The sequence below is a fragment of the Lissotriton helveticus genome, chromosome 6, assembly GCF_964261635.1.
Source record: "Lissotriton helveticus chromosome 6, aLisHel1.1, whole genome shotgun sequence".
Lineage (NCBI taxonomy): Eukaryota > Metazoa > Chordata > Amphibia > Caudata > Salamandridae > Lissotriton > Lissotriton helveticus.
In genome coordinates, this window is record NC_136067.1 from 1543167670 (window position 1) to 1543184611 (window position 16942).

General features: G+C 48.4%; 1 protein-coding gene across 1 annotated transcript in view; it reads right to left on the bottom strand.

Annotated features, from left to right (window-relative positions):
* The window catches only part of XRN2 (5'-3' exoribonuclease 2), a 372302-nt gene that overhangs the window by 69276 nt on the left and 286084 nt on the right, over window positions 1-16942 (bottom strand). Inside the window, exon 27 of the mRNA XM_078649322.1 lies at window positions 8128-8261. Coding sequence (XP_078505448.1) covers window positions 8128-8261 — 134 coding nt within the window. The remainder of the gene's footprint in view (window positions 1-8127; window positions 8262-16942) is intronic.

The window sequence follows — 16942 nt, forward strand, 5'->3', positions numbered from 1 at the left end:
TTCGGCGACCTCTTCTTCTTCCTCCTCGACCGCCTCCAGCACTGGTGGCTTGGTCTTGTGAGGGATCGTGAAGGCCTTCATCCTTGCGTCGAAATCTTTTTTCCGCTGCATGAAGTTCTCCATTTCTGCCTCGAGGCGCCTTCTTTTCTTTTCCATCTCGGCCGCGTCGGATGGTTCCGCCGCTCTCTTCGACGGATGGCTCGTCGCCGTGCCTCTCGGAGTCGAAGTTTGACGTCGAACCGGATATCGGGTCTCTGGTCGTCGTCGACAGTTTCGGGTCTTTCTCCCTCGTCGATCGATCCTTTTCGGGGACGATTTTCGACGTCTTCTGCTGATCAGCAGCTCTCGGCGCCGGGGACTCCTTCTCTGAGGATCCGCTGGGCCTGGGAGTAGTCGCGGACGCCGCCTTTTTTGGCGTCGGCGCTTTCGGGGTCTTGCCCTCGATTTTTCGAGACTCAGAGTCTCTCGGGTTCTTGGGGGCCGAAGAGTCTCCTACCTTGTCAGAAGTCTTCGTGTAATCGGTCTCTACGACCGTGTAGCTGTCGTCTTCGGCGGCAGCGTTGTCTTCTTCCTCGGAGGACATCCCCAGCTCGTAGAGCGACGGGGTCGGGGCCTTCCCCTGCAGGGCGGCGTGTGCTACCCTCTGCCTCTCTCTCACACGAAGGGTCTTCGGGGTGAAGGCGGAACAGGCGTTGCAGTCTCCGCTTTCGTGGTCCACCGGTAGGCAAAGGTTGCATACCGGGTGCTGGTCCTTCTGCGCGTACTTGTGGTGGCAGTTACGGCAGAACTTGAACGGCGTGTTGTCCATCCTCGAGCGTCCAGGGCCTCTCTGGTCGTGTGTTCGTCGAAGATCTGGATGGAAAACGCCTTATCTTTGCTTGTCTTTCGTCGGTGAAGTCCCCTGGAGTCTTCAGATGACTTCTCCTCGTCTTTTCTGTATTTTCTTTCTTCTTTCTCCAAAAATGTCTGGAGCCCAAACGGGAACGATCCAGACCCGACCGCGGAAAAAAAGAATCTGAAGATGGCGCCCAAGAGTGGGAGCTTCCGCAGGAAGCATGCCGACGTCACCGGAAATACACCCAAAGGGGGTGTGACGCCGACGCCCACCTGGGCAAAGAAAAAAAAAAAAAAAACACAAAGAAAAGACTACGAATCCGGACCCAACCACAAGACCGCGGAATAATGCACAGCATAGTGAATCCAGAAAGATTCACGCTGCAAAACCTACAATCCACATCTTGTCTGAGAGGCTGCCTAAGCTGCCACGCAGCAGACATGTTGCTGGACCCCTGGATGTAGAGCCCCCCGCTCTCCTGGGTCTGCAACAATGCACATCCTGGGCGAGGTGCTAGGTCTCCTCCCCCAGGATGGGCAGGGGGAAGCTTCAAAGGCATTCCGCCTTTGTATGCTTCTCCAGGCCACTTGCTGTACTCAGGAACTGGACCCCACCAGTTCCGACACCCACTCTGGCGGGAAGACTGGCGGGAAATCCTATATGAGGAAAGGGGGTGTGCCAGCCTGTGCCAACGCCACCCCTCAGGTGGGAAAAGCGAGGTGAAGCACAACTCCGGGTTCCGGCCATCTTGAAGATGGGGAGCCCTGCCCAATCAGAGTTAGGCTCCTGCTCCCCTCCCACCGGAGAGGAGCCGTATAGGAGGTGTACTCACCACAGGACAGAGACCTATTGGTCCCTGCCGTCACCTACCGTTATCGCCCCTAAATGTAGTATTTCGGGGAACCCTGAACGTTCCGTCAGATCCAGATTTCGAAACAAGAAAGAAGACCAAGAAGACCGGTCGTACAGCTGCTAGCTAACAAGAGGACGACACCAACTAACTTGGCCCCAGCCCTATTGATCCTTGAACCTGCTTCTGCTAAATCCCGGCGTCTCCTGCGGACAGCAACCTCGAGAACCCCGGAGGACCTGCCTGCCTGGACCCTCTTGGAGACTGGGACTCACACAAGCGGTGGCTCTGCTCAGACAGCAATACCCCTGGTGCCAGCCAGGAACCGCGAATCCAGCCCACTCTGCACCCACCGAGCCCAGCTGTGCCCGAGTGGACAAAGACCCTGAGGACGACCCACCCGGCGTTTCGGACCTGGAATCCAGTGCCCAAGGACACTCCGATGACCCAGACGATGCCTGCAGACTCTGAACCAGGGACCCCTCCAACCGAGACCAGCAGAGGGTAAGATTACATGACATCCATAGACACCCCTGCACCCGGCAACCCCCGGCCTCCTGTGCCCAACTCCGGGGTGCCTACCTATTCTCCAAGATCCAAACTTACCCCTCAAAGTGTTGGTCGTTCCAGAAGATCCTCCGTCCCCGAGCCTGCAGCTATTGTTCCCTTTTCAAGACCTCCATTGAATAACATTGAGCCCGACAGCTCAAAAGCACCCAGCCGCCCGAGTGGCCCTGGCAGTGCAACTTTTGTCCTATCCTACCTCCCCATTTGGCAAGTGACCAGGAGCCCAGCTCCCACAGAAGCGTGGCCTGCTAGCCAGCAGCCACCAACCGCCTCTCATTGGATAACATTGGGCCTAACTCCCTCTACACCCGGCTGCTGCGGAGGGTGTACTAACTGTACCTACCGGACCCTGGGAGACCTTTGAGTCTATATCCAGAACCTTAACTCTGCCAATCGAGTACTTGCCTAAAGGCCGACAACCCACTTTTCTTCCATAGGCTAACAATGACTGGTTTCACTTTGAAATTCTTCTAAGTGTGGAGTTTTGGAATTTTCAAATATTCATCTAAAATCAACCGACCTACGAATTCCGATTTACCCACCTGTTATCAGGAGAGACCTCAGTGCTGCAATTTTGAGCCCAGTACGGACACTGAAAAGTAATTCTAACCGTATGTACCAGTAACCTGAATTTCCTTCCATAGGATATCATCGCCTGCTTTTTGCTGAAAAAGTTGCTGTCGATTTTTGGAACTTGCAAATATGCTCTAAAAATCGTGCCAACGATAAAAACGTAATTACTTGACTGTTTTAGATAGAGGTCCCAGTGCTGAACCTAGGAGTCCAGCAATGGATTACAGAAGTAATGTGAACATATTTACCTGCAAATTGAACTTCCTTCCATAGGATAACATTGGTAATTTGAACTGAAAAAGTTTCGAAGTGTCAACGTTTAAAATACAATAATATTCCTTAAAAATCATTACTTAACTGTTTACAGCTCATGTCCCGGGACTGAATCTAGGATCCAGTCCTGTGGTTAGAAAAGCAATCTACAAAGTAACTAAGTGCATTTAACTAAACATTCCCATTGAGCTCAATGTTGCTTGTGTTTGAAATTGTGTTTCCTTTTGCAACAAACTAACTAATGCATTCAAAAAGTCTTTTGCCTATTTGAAAAGTATTTAACTAAAGTAACTCATCCTGAGAAAGTATACTTTGATAACTTGTTGATTCTAAAATAAAACTATATCTTTTGATACAAAACAATCGGCCTAGAGTTCAGTTCTTGAGTCTGTGAGAAGATTTGCTGACTGAATGTGTACAACAAATGCTTTACACGGTCCCCTGATACTGCCTTACTGCTCAACCAAACTACCACTTGAGAGTAAGGTTATATCTAACTTTAGCCTCCGCCAAACCTCTGGGGACTCTATACACTGGACCAAAGTAAGGTACAGCGTGTAAACAGAGCCACTTTCCTACACCGTGGGGCAGCACTAGTGGATGCAAAGCTGTTCCGACCCCACGACTCAAGCCATCTGGACTCCCGGGAGGGAGGAAGCATTAACTGAGGCAGGGAAGGCAGTTTGCAAAACAAACCTCTGCACGTCAGGGTGAACAAATAAGCAAACTGGATCATGTGGAGCAGGACGGTGGCGGTGCAAGCCAGAACGAGCCACTGGATCACCAGAAGCTGGCCGAACCCAGGTGCTCAAAAGGGCATCATAAAGAGAAGCTTCAAAGGGCAGAAGCGGCTCCACATTCCCTGACCCACGGTGAAGGACATCAAGCAGAGGGTCCACAGACAATGGGACTAAAGGGGGCCGCATGTTCAGAATACGCCTGGCCAAGGAGACTACTCTCAGAAAAGCAGCACCGGCCTCGGTAGCCCTCCATGGAGAGGACAGCAGCTCATCTGTAGGTGAGGGCTGTAAACTAAGCCATCCAAGACACTGAGGGAGCGACCATGCCAAAAAGAAGAGCCCCATGGATGAATGGGGGTCCTGATGCGGCTCTTGAGGAGGTGGGGGGTCTGCCAGGTCCAGGGGATCCTGAGTAGGTGGGTATCCTGTTGGGTCCACAAATTCTAAGGGGGGCACAGGCAAGGATATCCGGCGTTGCTGGACGTGAGGGCGACGCCAAACTCTTTCCAGAAGCTTCCAAAGAAGAGTCAACAACCCGGCGTCGCTGCCGCGCCAAAAAGACTTTGGTCGCGCCAATCGTGCCTTGTCCAGCACAGACTAGACTACATCCAGCACCAAGTGGCCCCGTCCGGCACCGAATCCATGACGAGCTCCGTTTCCGAAGAGGGAGAAGGCGCCCCACCCGCACCGACTCAGCCACAACTACAACAGGCTCAGACTCCGAAGTGAGCCGGGGGGGGGGGTTGGAGTTTACAGCGCCGGAACTGCACCGCCCCCGGACAGGCGGCCGCCTGCCCAGAAGGCCGAGGTGTGCTCGAAGCAAGGCTTTGATCATCAGCAACCACCTGAAGCGCCACAGGGAGCCCCACGGGACTATGCGGTGGCAGGGGTGCTATGAGTCGTAGGGGGGACCCAGCCGCACCCTGACACTATCTCCATCGTCCCTGGAGGGCAAGGGCTCTTGTAGCGCCTGGGGTGAACCCACCAGGGAAAGTCAGTCAGGGACCCCATAAGTAGCGGAGGCCCAGAGGACGCCCCAGGGACAGGAGAGGACCCGCGGCATAGGCCTCCATCTGGGTCATAGTCGCCCCTACGCCCAGGTAGGGCCGATGGAGGGGTGACTGCACATGTCCGATGAGCTGCAACTTACCAATAAGGGGCGAACTACGTCCCGGGCCCCAGAGGGCGATCAACGGCGCAACTGGAAACCAGAGGGGCCTGCCGGCGATGAGGAGGCCGGAGGACGAGACTACTCCGACCAGGACAGGCGAGCCGAAAGAAGCTTCATCCGGCGCTCCCGCTGGGACTTCGGCTTGAGGTGTTGGCAGGCTTCATAGTCCGGCAAGTCGCGGTGTTCGCCCAGACACCACATACAGATAAGATGTGGGTCCGTCACAGACATTTGAAGCGAACAGGAAGTACAAGTTTTAAAGCCTGAAGGTATCGCACACTGTTCCAGACGTGAAGCGTCAAAAGGGCCTGAAAACAGGCCAGAGGAATTGCTTACTCCGGATCCGCGTTGCACGTGGAAAAGGAAAACTGACGTCAGCGCGCCGGGAGGGACTTGCATGACGTCAGCGAGATCATATAAGTGGACGACGTCAGGGCTGGGTCATGTGGCGCCATCCCCCAGCGCGTAGAGGTGCTGCTGCTGCAAAAAAATGACGGATCCAGTCTGACGCCTGGGGATATCCTGAGTTAAGGAATCTGCAGCTAGATGTCTATCAGATTGTTGATTAAATGTGGGAGCTGTGCCTCTGGTAGACTACGCTCAAAAGGGTATCCGAAGAGGATGACATAAAATGAAGGGCCTGCTTTCAAACATTCCTCAACAATACCCTACAATAAACTTGAGCAGCAATCTGATCGGCCAAACTCAAAAAACAGTGCAGGAGTGTGCAGAGTGGTACCCTTCAAAGGCAAACAAATCTAATACCATTAAATTTAGTGAGACTTGGGGTAAAAATCCTCTGCATGACTAACACCAGTGAGCTTGAAAATCATGCCAGCAAACAAGTGCTGCTTGTTACAAGATAAAATCACAAGTGTCCCCATTTCAGAGAAAGGCTTTCACACCAGTCTAGGAGCACAGGCCTTTACAGTGGTAACACCAGTAGGAAGACCACCTATTGGCAGTCCCCAATTGCTTGCAAACTACTAAAAGTAGGGTGCTATGCCTTTAACACTCATGAAAGGAGTTTGTGGGATTCGAAGGTGAACGCATGATTGCTGTGATCCGTTTGCACCCAGAGTATGAGGACAATGCCCTAACACCTACAAAGCCCTGTACCTGGGAGAGAAGTTTAGATTTCCTCTGCCATGGATACAACTAATCTTTACTCTATATCCTGCGATGTGGTCATCGCCCATGGAAATGGTAGCAGATGGAGACCTAAGTATGAAGCAAACGCACAACATATTGACCTTTCAGAAGTGAGCTGACTTATGCACTCTATGCCTGCAAAACTCTGCCGAGCAACAGACCGAATGCTTCCCCCAGGACTGCAGGATCCTATAACGTTTTGTTTTAACTACCATCCTGCCTTAACCAGCAGAAGGTTATTAATACATGGTTAATCTCTTATCTTGACACGGAGAAGGCCTCAATGTTACAGTAGTGGAGAAGCTGTCAGCACGGAGAAAAAAATGGACTGCTACCTTCTCTCTAGACCAGGCACAATGTGGAAAACTAGTGTAGGCTCCGTTCTACCTGGTGACGTGGGTAAAGGAGACCTCATCTGCTTGCCAAGAATATGGACTGCTCCTTCCAGGAGTGATATGAACGCCATTAAGACAATCATGTCTCAGCTGACTGGAAGATCTGCACGCGTACAGTTAAGTGGAACAACCAGACTCAGAAGTCACAAGGTCACCATAATCCATCTACCTAAGTGGAAACAAGACATTTGCCCTATCTATTGCAGCACCGTTAATGAATGCATAGGGTAGCCTACATTCTCCCAGATCCCTTCAGCTAAGGCAAAGGTAATATACTTTCACACACCTGGGACATGAAATACAACACTGCTAGCTGAAGGAGTTCACCCTGATTGCGGAACCTTTTGAACAGTCTTTCTAGTCAACATTGTTTCAGAAATATCAGAGGTTGAAGTTGCACTGACCATCTTACCCCAAAGGGCAAGTTCCAAATTGAGACTGGTGTTTCCAGTAACTGCAGTGGGTGTCTGTAGCGGGTGAGTACAGAGTGAGGTGCACAAAGAACAGCTTTAAACTAAGCAACTGAAAAGGCTTGGTCAATTTTAGATTTGAAAGCAGATCTCTAGATAGATCAGTGGCTCTCAACCTGGCTTCTGACAATTCAGGAGAAGCAACTATTACACAATTAAATATCAGAAATAAAGTATACATATATAAAAGTGCAATATGTAAAATTAAAATGCTCTGTAAATGTGAAGGATTCTGAAATTGGAGGTTAAAAAGTAAGCTGGCATCAATAGCAAACAACCTCTTATGTATGATTTCTGGCTTCAATTAAAGCTCGAAAGTGTGCTGATGTATAGGGCACTTGGAGCAAAAAAACGAAGTGATATGCTAGTCATATTGCATCATCTTTGAGAAATGTAGCCACATTTTTAACAGCTCTGGCTGGTTCATTAAAGATTAAAAATGTGACTTATTTTTGGTCAGGAATTAAAAAGAGGAAAAGGTACAAAAAAATCCAGAATATGTGTATTTGATGTATACTTATTTCTGTATTTTTTGTATTGTCTTGAGGTTCAAATTATAGAAATTGCTTCCAGTAGTGAGTGCCCTAGATGCCAATTTGGTTAGACACAACACAGTAATGTGTTAATTGGTTAACATAACGAAAAACCATATCCCAAGCCCTCTAAACAAGTCAAAACTCTACTCATTCATGGGAAGGAGACTAAGAAGGCTAAACAAGAGATAAAATGCCTACATGCCTTGAACACAATCACGTAAAAGATGTGTTGCGGTGATAATCAAACCTTACCACTTGCATCCCATGTAAGCACAGAGTCGCTATGAACATGGATTGTCCCTCAAGTTCAGTAGGCTAGGCATTAACAATGAAATCATGAGGACAAGAATCCTCCTCCGCTTTAAAACTAAATGATAAACCAAAGTTCCATCAGCTTTGCCTACCAAGGGGAGAATAGTAGCGTTTACTGTCAGAGAAGCTACATCCATTTAAGATTGGTTAAAAAATTAGAAATAATGGTAATAGAAGCTTGAAAATCAACAAAAACATTTCCACATAACCTTTCGATGTTGAAATTAAGACTTTTGTAAAAAAAAGTCCTTACTAGACAAACTGGGCAATTGTGGATGTCCTCTCGAGCCTTGTCTGTATGCATTTCCTGGATTGTAAGCTCCAGGAGGAGGTGCATTACTGTATTGTCCACTCCCTTGTCCTCGGTTGTCCTTTGGTATAACATGTCTGCATGATATGATGAAAAACAACAAGAACAAGTTTTTAACAAGTCTAGTACACAGACTAAAACAGTAAGCTTTATGGAAACAATGAAACTATGACAATTCACACCAACTGGGCCCAACTCTGCAAAAAAAAAAAAAGTTACAAAGGGAGAATAATAATAATAAGCATTTATTGAGCGCCTGGCTACACAAGGCTGTGTGTCCCCGCACTGACTGCAAAATGCAAAACCCATCAAGAAGAGCTTGAACCATGAGATGACAGAGGTTAGTGTTTAGGGAAGAGGTGGGTTTTTAGTTTGGCTCTGAATCTCATTTCTGAGGGCTCTATCAGCAATTGGATTGGCAGAGCATTCCAGTACTTAGTGGCCAGATAGCGAAAGGATTTTCCTCCCATTTTAGCTTTTGTGATGCGGGGGACTATAAATAGCATCATGCCCGACGATCTTAGATCGGCCGGTGAATGGTAATGAGACCTTTCAGGTAGCTGGGGCCTTTATTTTGAGCAATGCGATGAGCATAGCAGAGAGTCTTAAATATGATTCTCTCTTTAATAGGGAGCCAGTGAAGTTTAGCAAGCGCGTTTTTGGTAGATGTTTTCCGAGGGAGACCAAGCACCAGTCGTGCTGCTGAGTTCTGTATACATTGTAATTGGTGCAGTCCCTTCTTATTTAGACCTAGTAAGAGAACATTGCCATAGTCCAAATGAGGAGATATTAAAGCATGAACTATGGTTTTTCTCGCTTCGGTCGGCAGGAGGTCAAGTACTTTACGAAGTACTTTTAAAGTGCCAAAGCATTTGCTTGTCACCTTATTCACATGGGCTTTGCCCGAGAGGTCGGCGTCCAGCATGACGCCAAGATTTTTCACTTTCTCCACAGGCATGGGTAATTCTCCTAGTTCGCTAGGCCACCATGCATGGGACCAAGCAGAAACAGCTTTACCTACTATCAATACCTCTGTTTTGTCTCCGTTTAAGCGGAGGCAATTAGTATTCATCCAAGTCGCTATCGCCGACATACAGTCAGAGAAGTTGGTAGCTAAGTCTCTGCTGTCTGGAGTTAGTTTGAACACCAACTGAGTGTCGTCAGCGTAGCTGACAATGCCCACCCCAAATTCCTCCGCAATGTGTGCCAGGGGTTCCATGTAGATGTTAAATAAAGTTGGGCTCAAACTGGAGCCCTGTGGAACCCCATGGCTAACACTGCGAGGCGGTGACTTAAAGGGTGGGCAATAGAGTTGGAATGTTCTGTCAGTAAGATAGGACTGGAACCAGGTGAGAGCTAGGCCTTTTACTCCCATGTCTGAGAGTCGAGACAGCAGCGTTGAGTGCAGCACGGTATCAAACGCTGCACTTAAGTCCAGTAGGACCAACGCTGCTGTCTCTCCCTCATCCACCATCTTCCAGATCTGTTCAGTAGAAAACAGAACTGCTGATTCGGTTGAATGGCCTGATCTAAACCCTGACTGAGAGGGGTGGAGGAGAGATTCACTCTCCAAAAACTCCATGAGTTGTAGATTAGCCACCTTTTCTATGATTTTGGCACAGAAAGGGAGAAGCGAGATCGGCCTTAAATTTTGGAGCTGAGAAATTGGGATATTAGGTTTCTTTTTTAAGGGTATTACTTGGGCAGATTTCCAATTTTTCAGGACGTGGCCTTCCTGGAACGATAAGGTGATCATGTTACTAATTTGATCTAGTAATATGTTTTCCATGACTGCTTTACATTGTTCCGGGGGACAGGCATCCATAGGGGAGCCTGAACAAATTCCATTAATTATTTTCATTAAGTCTTGTTTGTTAGGGGTCCTGAAGTTGTTAAGGAGGGATTTATGGGAGAAAGAGCCTAGATTATCTACATTATTTTTGACCATCTTAGTGCTACTTGAAAAAGTAGCATGGATTGTTTCTACCTTCTCCACGAACAAATCCGCTATCTGGTTGCATATCTCCGTGGAGTAGGTGTCTTTAGTATCCAGACGTGAAGGGATGGTGATTTCTCTGTAGATACTAAATAGCTCCTTCGTGGGGTTCTTACATTCCACAATTCTGCTTTTTTAATAGTAACTTTTTTCTAGTCTTACCAATTTTTGATACTTTTTCAGTTCGCTTCTGTAGTTTTCTTTGAGTTCCGGGGTATAGTTTTTCCTCCACTTACGTTATATGGATTTACATAGGGCTTTAGCATTTTTAAGTTTCTCTGAGAACCAGGGGGCGTTTTTGGTTTGTCTGGCTGGAGGTTTGATGGTCCATGGAGCAGTTTTGTCTAAAGCTTTGGTTAGCCACGATTCAAAGTTATCCCATACCTCCTGTAAGGAGTTTCCTGTTAAAGGGGGATTCTCAATTAGTTCATGTGAAAAGAGTTCAGGAGTACATTTTTTGAAATTACGGCGTCTGTAAGGTGGCAGTTTGGCATGGGTATTATTGATATGTTTTCTAGCTATCTTAAACGGTACCATACTATGGTCAGACCATATTAGTGGGATGGGTGGCGAGGTGTTAATGCCTTCCCAGTTAGCAAAGATAGGGTCTAATAAATGCCCTTGTTGATGGGTGGGCAAAGTGGAGAGAAGTTTGAGATCAACCGAGTTAAAAGCATTCAGTAAAAGTTGAGCTTCCTTGGAGTGGCTATCCTCTAGATGTATGTTGAGGTCGCCAAGGAATAAGTTACTTACTTTTGATAGCACATTATCTGCTACAGAAAATACCTAGCCACAGATACCTTTCCTTTGAATTTCCCAGGCGTCAGGCTGGATTCAGAAGATGTTTGTGTGAGCGAAACATCTTCCTGATCCAAACTGTATGCCAGTAGGGGGTGTCGATCCACGAGTCTGCATTGAAAGTGACATACGTCACCTATACAGGTGCCACTTCAGCATACAGATATACGTTAATTCACGACTTTCCATGCCAGAAGCGCAGAGCCATTAAAGGAACAGACACTGGTGTATCCAAACTAGGGCAGTGTAAGGGAATAAACCTATCCCTACACATCTGACTGCAGAGTGGGGAGGATGGGTGTGTCAGTAAGGAATCTGCGGCTAGATATTCTCTACCAGATAATGCATTATCGAAGGTAAGTAACTGGTTCATCTGATAGACATCTAGCCGCTGCTTCCTTACATTTGAATAGATACCCAAGCAATACCATCCCCGGTGGTGGGCTGCAGACCAATTCTTAACTGGAAAGTCCTGCAGTTCCGAACAGGCAAAATGTCCATTCCTGCAGAACTAACCGTCCTGGCAGTAATGTGTGGTAAACATATGCAGAAACACAGACACTGCTGTCAGGCAGATGTCCAGGGTTGGGACTCTGCGTACTAATGCAGTGGTCGCATATTTAGCTCTGGTGGAATAAGCCCTGAAGCCCTTTGGGGGTAGCAGATTTTAATCCAGAGAATAACCCAGCGCGAAATCATTTGTTTCTGCACTGCCCAAACCTCCTTTGCTACAAAATACCCCAAGAAGAGTTTGTCATCCACCAGGAACTCGTGTGATTAAGGTAGAACGACACCGCCCTTTTTAGGTACAGACTGTCGCTCCTCTTCTTTTGAGGAATGTAGAGAAGTGGGACAAAGTAACGGACTGGCCCACATGGAATGGTGTTACCACTTTCGCCAAGAAAGCGGCCCAAGCGCGAATCACCAACTTATCTGGAAAAACAGACAGGCAGTTATTGAGAAAGGCTGTTTTAATTGTAAGCAGCCAGCGGGGCAATTATGAAGAGGCCCGACCAGAGCACACATTAAGAAAGTGAGAACCAAATTAAGGTCCTGCTGAGGCATATTGAAAGGAGAATGGGGAAACATGTTTTACAAGAGGTAGCAAAGTGCCTTTTTTGTGCATGGTTACTGCCCTATTTTTACCAGATACCGGATACTAACTTGACTATGTGCTGGGGCCCTGCTAACCAGGCCCCAGCATCTGTGTTCTCCCAAAACTGAACCTTTGTTTCCTCAATTGGTACACCTCTGGGCCACAAGTACATCACTTGTATAAAGGTACCCCTGGTACCAGATTCCGTGTGACCATAGAGGGCCCCCGAGGGCTGCAGCATGTATTATGCCACCCTCAAAGACCCACACACTGCCAATTGTAGGCTTTCTGTTTTGGTGCAGACCAACCTGAAGAGTCGACAAGGCGGTGTGCCATGCCTACCACCAGTGCCTGTGGCATGTGTAAGTCAACTCTCTAGCAAGCCTCACAGCCCTAAGGCAAGGTGCACCATATCACAGTTGAGGGCATAGCTGCATGCGCAATATGCCCCTACAGTCTGTCATTCACAGACATTGTAAGTGCATTGAAGCCCGATCGACTACATGGGCTGGGAGTTTGCCAACACGAACCCCACAGCTCCATGATTGCTTTACGGAAAACTGAGAAGTTTGGTATCAAACTTCTTAGCACATTAAACCTACACTGATGACAGTGTAGGATGTATTACGAAATGCACTCAAAGGGCATCTCAGAGATGCCGCCTGAAAAACTATCAACTTCTAGTGTATTGGCCGACCCACCACCAGACAAGTTCCTGACCTCATGGGGTGAGAGCCTTTGTGCTCTTGCAGGTCAGAAGCAAAGCCTTCTCTGAGTGGAGGTTCTTCACACCTCCCCCTGGCAAAACAGCAACACTTGGCGGTGAGCCTCAAAGGATCTCACCTTGTGATGTGTTTTGGGCAGCTCCAACTAGTGGAGATGCCTGCCCCACTGTCCAGGTCCTACTTTTAGTGGCAGGACATGCAGGAAAATTAAGTAAGCAGAGTAGGAGTGTCTAGCTACAGATGTCTTACCTTTTCATTTTCCAGGCATCTGGCTGAATCTAGAAACTTGCTGAGCAAAACCCCTCTCACGCGCCATCGGGTGGCTCCATACGACTCTGCGTGACTTCGTCAGCGTCTGTTATGATGTCACAGTGCCTAAACAGGCACCCCACAGGGGCACGGACGTCCGTACTTTTCATTTTTTCCCCACACCAGAAGTGTAGAGCCACGAAGTAACGGACATAGTCTTGTGCAAAACTAGCTTTACATCAGTCCGCAAAGTCATACCATCCAGTGGGTGGGTGGGTTGCAGACCTACATCTCAAACTAGAACGTCCTGCAGGACTGAACGGGCCAAATGCCAGTCTCTGCGGACTTGGTTGTCCAGGCAATAATATATGGCAAACGTGTGGAATGATGCCTGCATTGTTGCCTGACAGTGAACTAGGAACGAGATACCGGAGGCAAGGCTGTAGTCGTAGCCTTTCCCCTGGTGGAATGGGTCCTTAATTCCTCAGGGCACTACTTCTTAGCCAGGGTATAGCAGACCTTAATGCAGAGAACGACCGAGCGAGAGATGGTCCTTTTCTGCACTGCCCTTCACTTTTTTGCTCCCACGTACCCCACAAAAAGTTGGTCATCCACCGGAACTCTTTAGTGCGGTCAAGGTAAAACGACTACGTTCTTTTTGGGTCTAGTCGGTGGAGACGCTCCTCTTCCTTAGAAGGATGCGGGGAGCAAAGAAGGTGGGCAATGTGAAGGACTGACTGGGATGGAATGGGGTAACATCTTACGGCAAAAAGGAAGCCAGAGTGCCAAGCATCACTGTCTGGAAAATGAATCAGATAGGGAGGCGAGCAAGATAATTCCTGTATTTCACTCAACCTCCGGGCAGATGTAATCCCCACTAAGAAGGCTTTTTTGATGGTCAACAGCCGGAGGGAACAGTAGTGCAAAGGTTCAAAGGGAGCAGACATCAGGTAGGTGATTTAGGAAGCTGGGTTTATGTTGCAGTAACCCCCCCCCACCCCCCTCCCTCCCACATTTTGCAAAACTACTGATGCATTGTGACTTGATGTGCCCTGGGTGCCTGCCAAATCAGGGTCCCAGGGCCTGTGTTCTTTCCCAAAACTAAATCTTGTACCCTCAATTGGCACCTCTGCTAACATGTCAGTCCCTTGTAAAAGGCACCATGGACATCAAGGGTACTGTGGCCAGGGAAGGCCTCTAAGGGCTGCAGCACTTATTGTGCCACCCTTCGAGGCTCTGTACCTATACACACACCCTACCATTGCAGGCTGCGTGTTTCGGTGCAGAAGCGAAGAGTCGTCATAACACATCCCTGTGTGCCATGCCTACAACCCACTGCCCTGGCATAGATCAGCCATCCCTCTAGCTGGGTGCACTATATCAGTGGTGAGGGTACACGTGCATGAGCCCTGTACCTCTACAGTGTCTAGACCAATTCTTAGACCTATTCAGTGCAGTAATGTCATTAACAGTATATGGTGCTGGGAGTTTATCATTACGAACTCCGCAGCACCATAATGGCTTTACTGAAAACTGGCAACATTGGTATCAAACTTCTCAGCACATTAAACCCACACTGATGCAGTCTGGGATTTAATGAAAAACACACTCAAGGCATCTTAGAGATGCCCCTAGAAAAACGACCAGCCTCTGGTGGGTTCCCAGATTGGTACACACCAGTTTGCCACCACAAGACATGTTTCTGGACCCTTGGGGTGGGAGCCTTCGCTCCTTGAGCCCAGAAACCAAGCCGCCTTTGTAATGCGACCCCCAGCCTCTCCTGCTCTCAGGAGCAGGCCCCACTTCCGGTCTCACCCTCCTTTTCGGTGGGAAGACAGGCAGGAAAATTTAGCACAGCCCTCAAGTCCAGAAAGGTTGTCTTCATTGTGAGCATTTGTAGGGAGGCCTTATGAATGGGTTCAAAGGGCGCTTTCATAAGCTCTGTTAGGACTAAATTGAGGTTCCATGCCGGTGGCGGTATACTCTTAGGTGGTGCGATCCTTTTTGCCCCTTCCAGGAATCTCTTAACTACTTGCGATGTAAAGAAGCTCTGTCCAGTCTCTCCTCTTGTGTAGGCCACTATCTCTGCTAGGTGTACTCTCAGCGAGGACGAACTTAGTTTTGCGTTCAGCAGGTGTGTCAGATATTTTAGCACCTTTGATTCCCTGGTCATCTTGTCCAGCTTTTTCTTGCTGCACCATTGTGTGAACCTCTTCCATTTTGCCACATAGCACCTTTGTGTGGTAGGCCTCCTTGCCTCTCGTAGCACCCGCAGAATGCGCTTAGTTAGCCTTAGGTGTGCGAATTCTATGTCTTCAGGAGCCATGCAGCTAGGCTGAAGCTCTCTGGCTCTGGGTGTAGTACTTCTCCGTTATACATGGAGAGTAGGTCTTTTCTTTTCCCGAACTTGTGGGGTATTCCCTGCGCCATTTCCACTATTTGTGAGTACCAGGTCTGCCTTGCCCACTGTGGTGCCACCAGGATCAGTGTCATGTTGCTGGTACTGCACTTGCTGAATACCTTGTGTATCAGTGGTATCGGGGGAAAAGCGTAGGCAAATGTTTTTGACCAGCTTATCCATAGGGCATTCCCCTGGGATTGTTCCTCTGGTTGTCTCGATGCGAAGTATCGGCATTTTACATTCTGGAGTGTTGCAAATAAGTCTTTTGTTGGTGTTCCCCACCTCCTGAATAGCCTTTGCGTTTCCTGTGCATTGAGCTTCCACTCGTGGGATGCTGATGTCTGTCTGCTGAGCCGGTCTGCTTCCACATTGTCCTTCCCTGGTAGGTGTATGGCCAGTAGGTCTATTTTGAGAGGGATGGCCCATCTCCATATTTCCTGCGCTAGGTTTGATAGTGCCACTGATTGTGTTCCTCCCAGTTTGTTGATGTAGAACATAGTTGTTGTCGGTTTGTATCAACACAGTTGTTTCTGGAAGGCCTTCAGATCGAGGAGCACAGTCTTTAGTTCCATGTAGTTGATGTGTCTGATCGCATCTGCTGGGTTCCACAGACCCCTCACCTTGAGCTTGTTCATGTGTGCCCCCCCCCCCCCCATCCCATCTGGGCTGCGTCTGTGGTGATGGTCACCATTGGGGTTGGTGGTGTTAAAGGATTCCCTTTTGTTATGTTCTCCTTGTTCCACCACTTTATCTCTTCGTACACTGAGTGCGTTACAACCACTAGATCTTCCCAACTTACTGTAGCTTGTGACCATTGTTGCATCCATTCCTGGAATGGTCTCATGTGGAGCTGTGTATTGGGGACCAGGTGTATGCAGGACGCCATCATCCCCATGACCTTGCTCGCTGTCCTTAAAGTCAGAGCTCGCGTCTTCTGGTAGTGGCGTGTCTCCTTCAGCAGAGCAAGTGTTCTCTTGTCGCTGGGAAACACCTTGCACTGTCTGGTGTTGATCTGTGCTCCTAGCAAGATCTTCACTTGCTCTGGTTCCATTGAGGATTTCCCACAGTGTATGGAGAATCCCAGGTTTGTCAGTGTTTGTGACCCGCTGTGCGTGTTCCTTGCATGTCCTGTGGGAACTTGCTTTTATTAACCAGTCGAGGTAAGGGTAGACATAAACCCTTCCCTCCGTAGGTGCGCTGCCACAGCAGCGAGGCATTTGGTGAAGTCCGAAGGCTAGGGCTGTGAACTGGTAGTGTTCTTTGTGGATGGTAAATCTTAGTAGATGTTCGTGCTGCCTGTTCATGGGAATGTGCAGGTAAGCATCTTTGAGGTCTATGGTGGACATGAAGTCTCCGACCCTTATCTGAGGAATGACCTCCTGTAATGTCATTTTGAATTTGTGTTTTTATGTATCAGTTTAGGAACCTTAGATCCAGGATGGGTCTCTGCGTTACGTCCACTTTTGGTACTAGGAAATAGTTTGAGTACACTC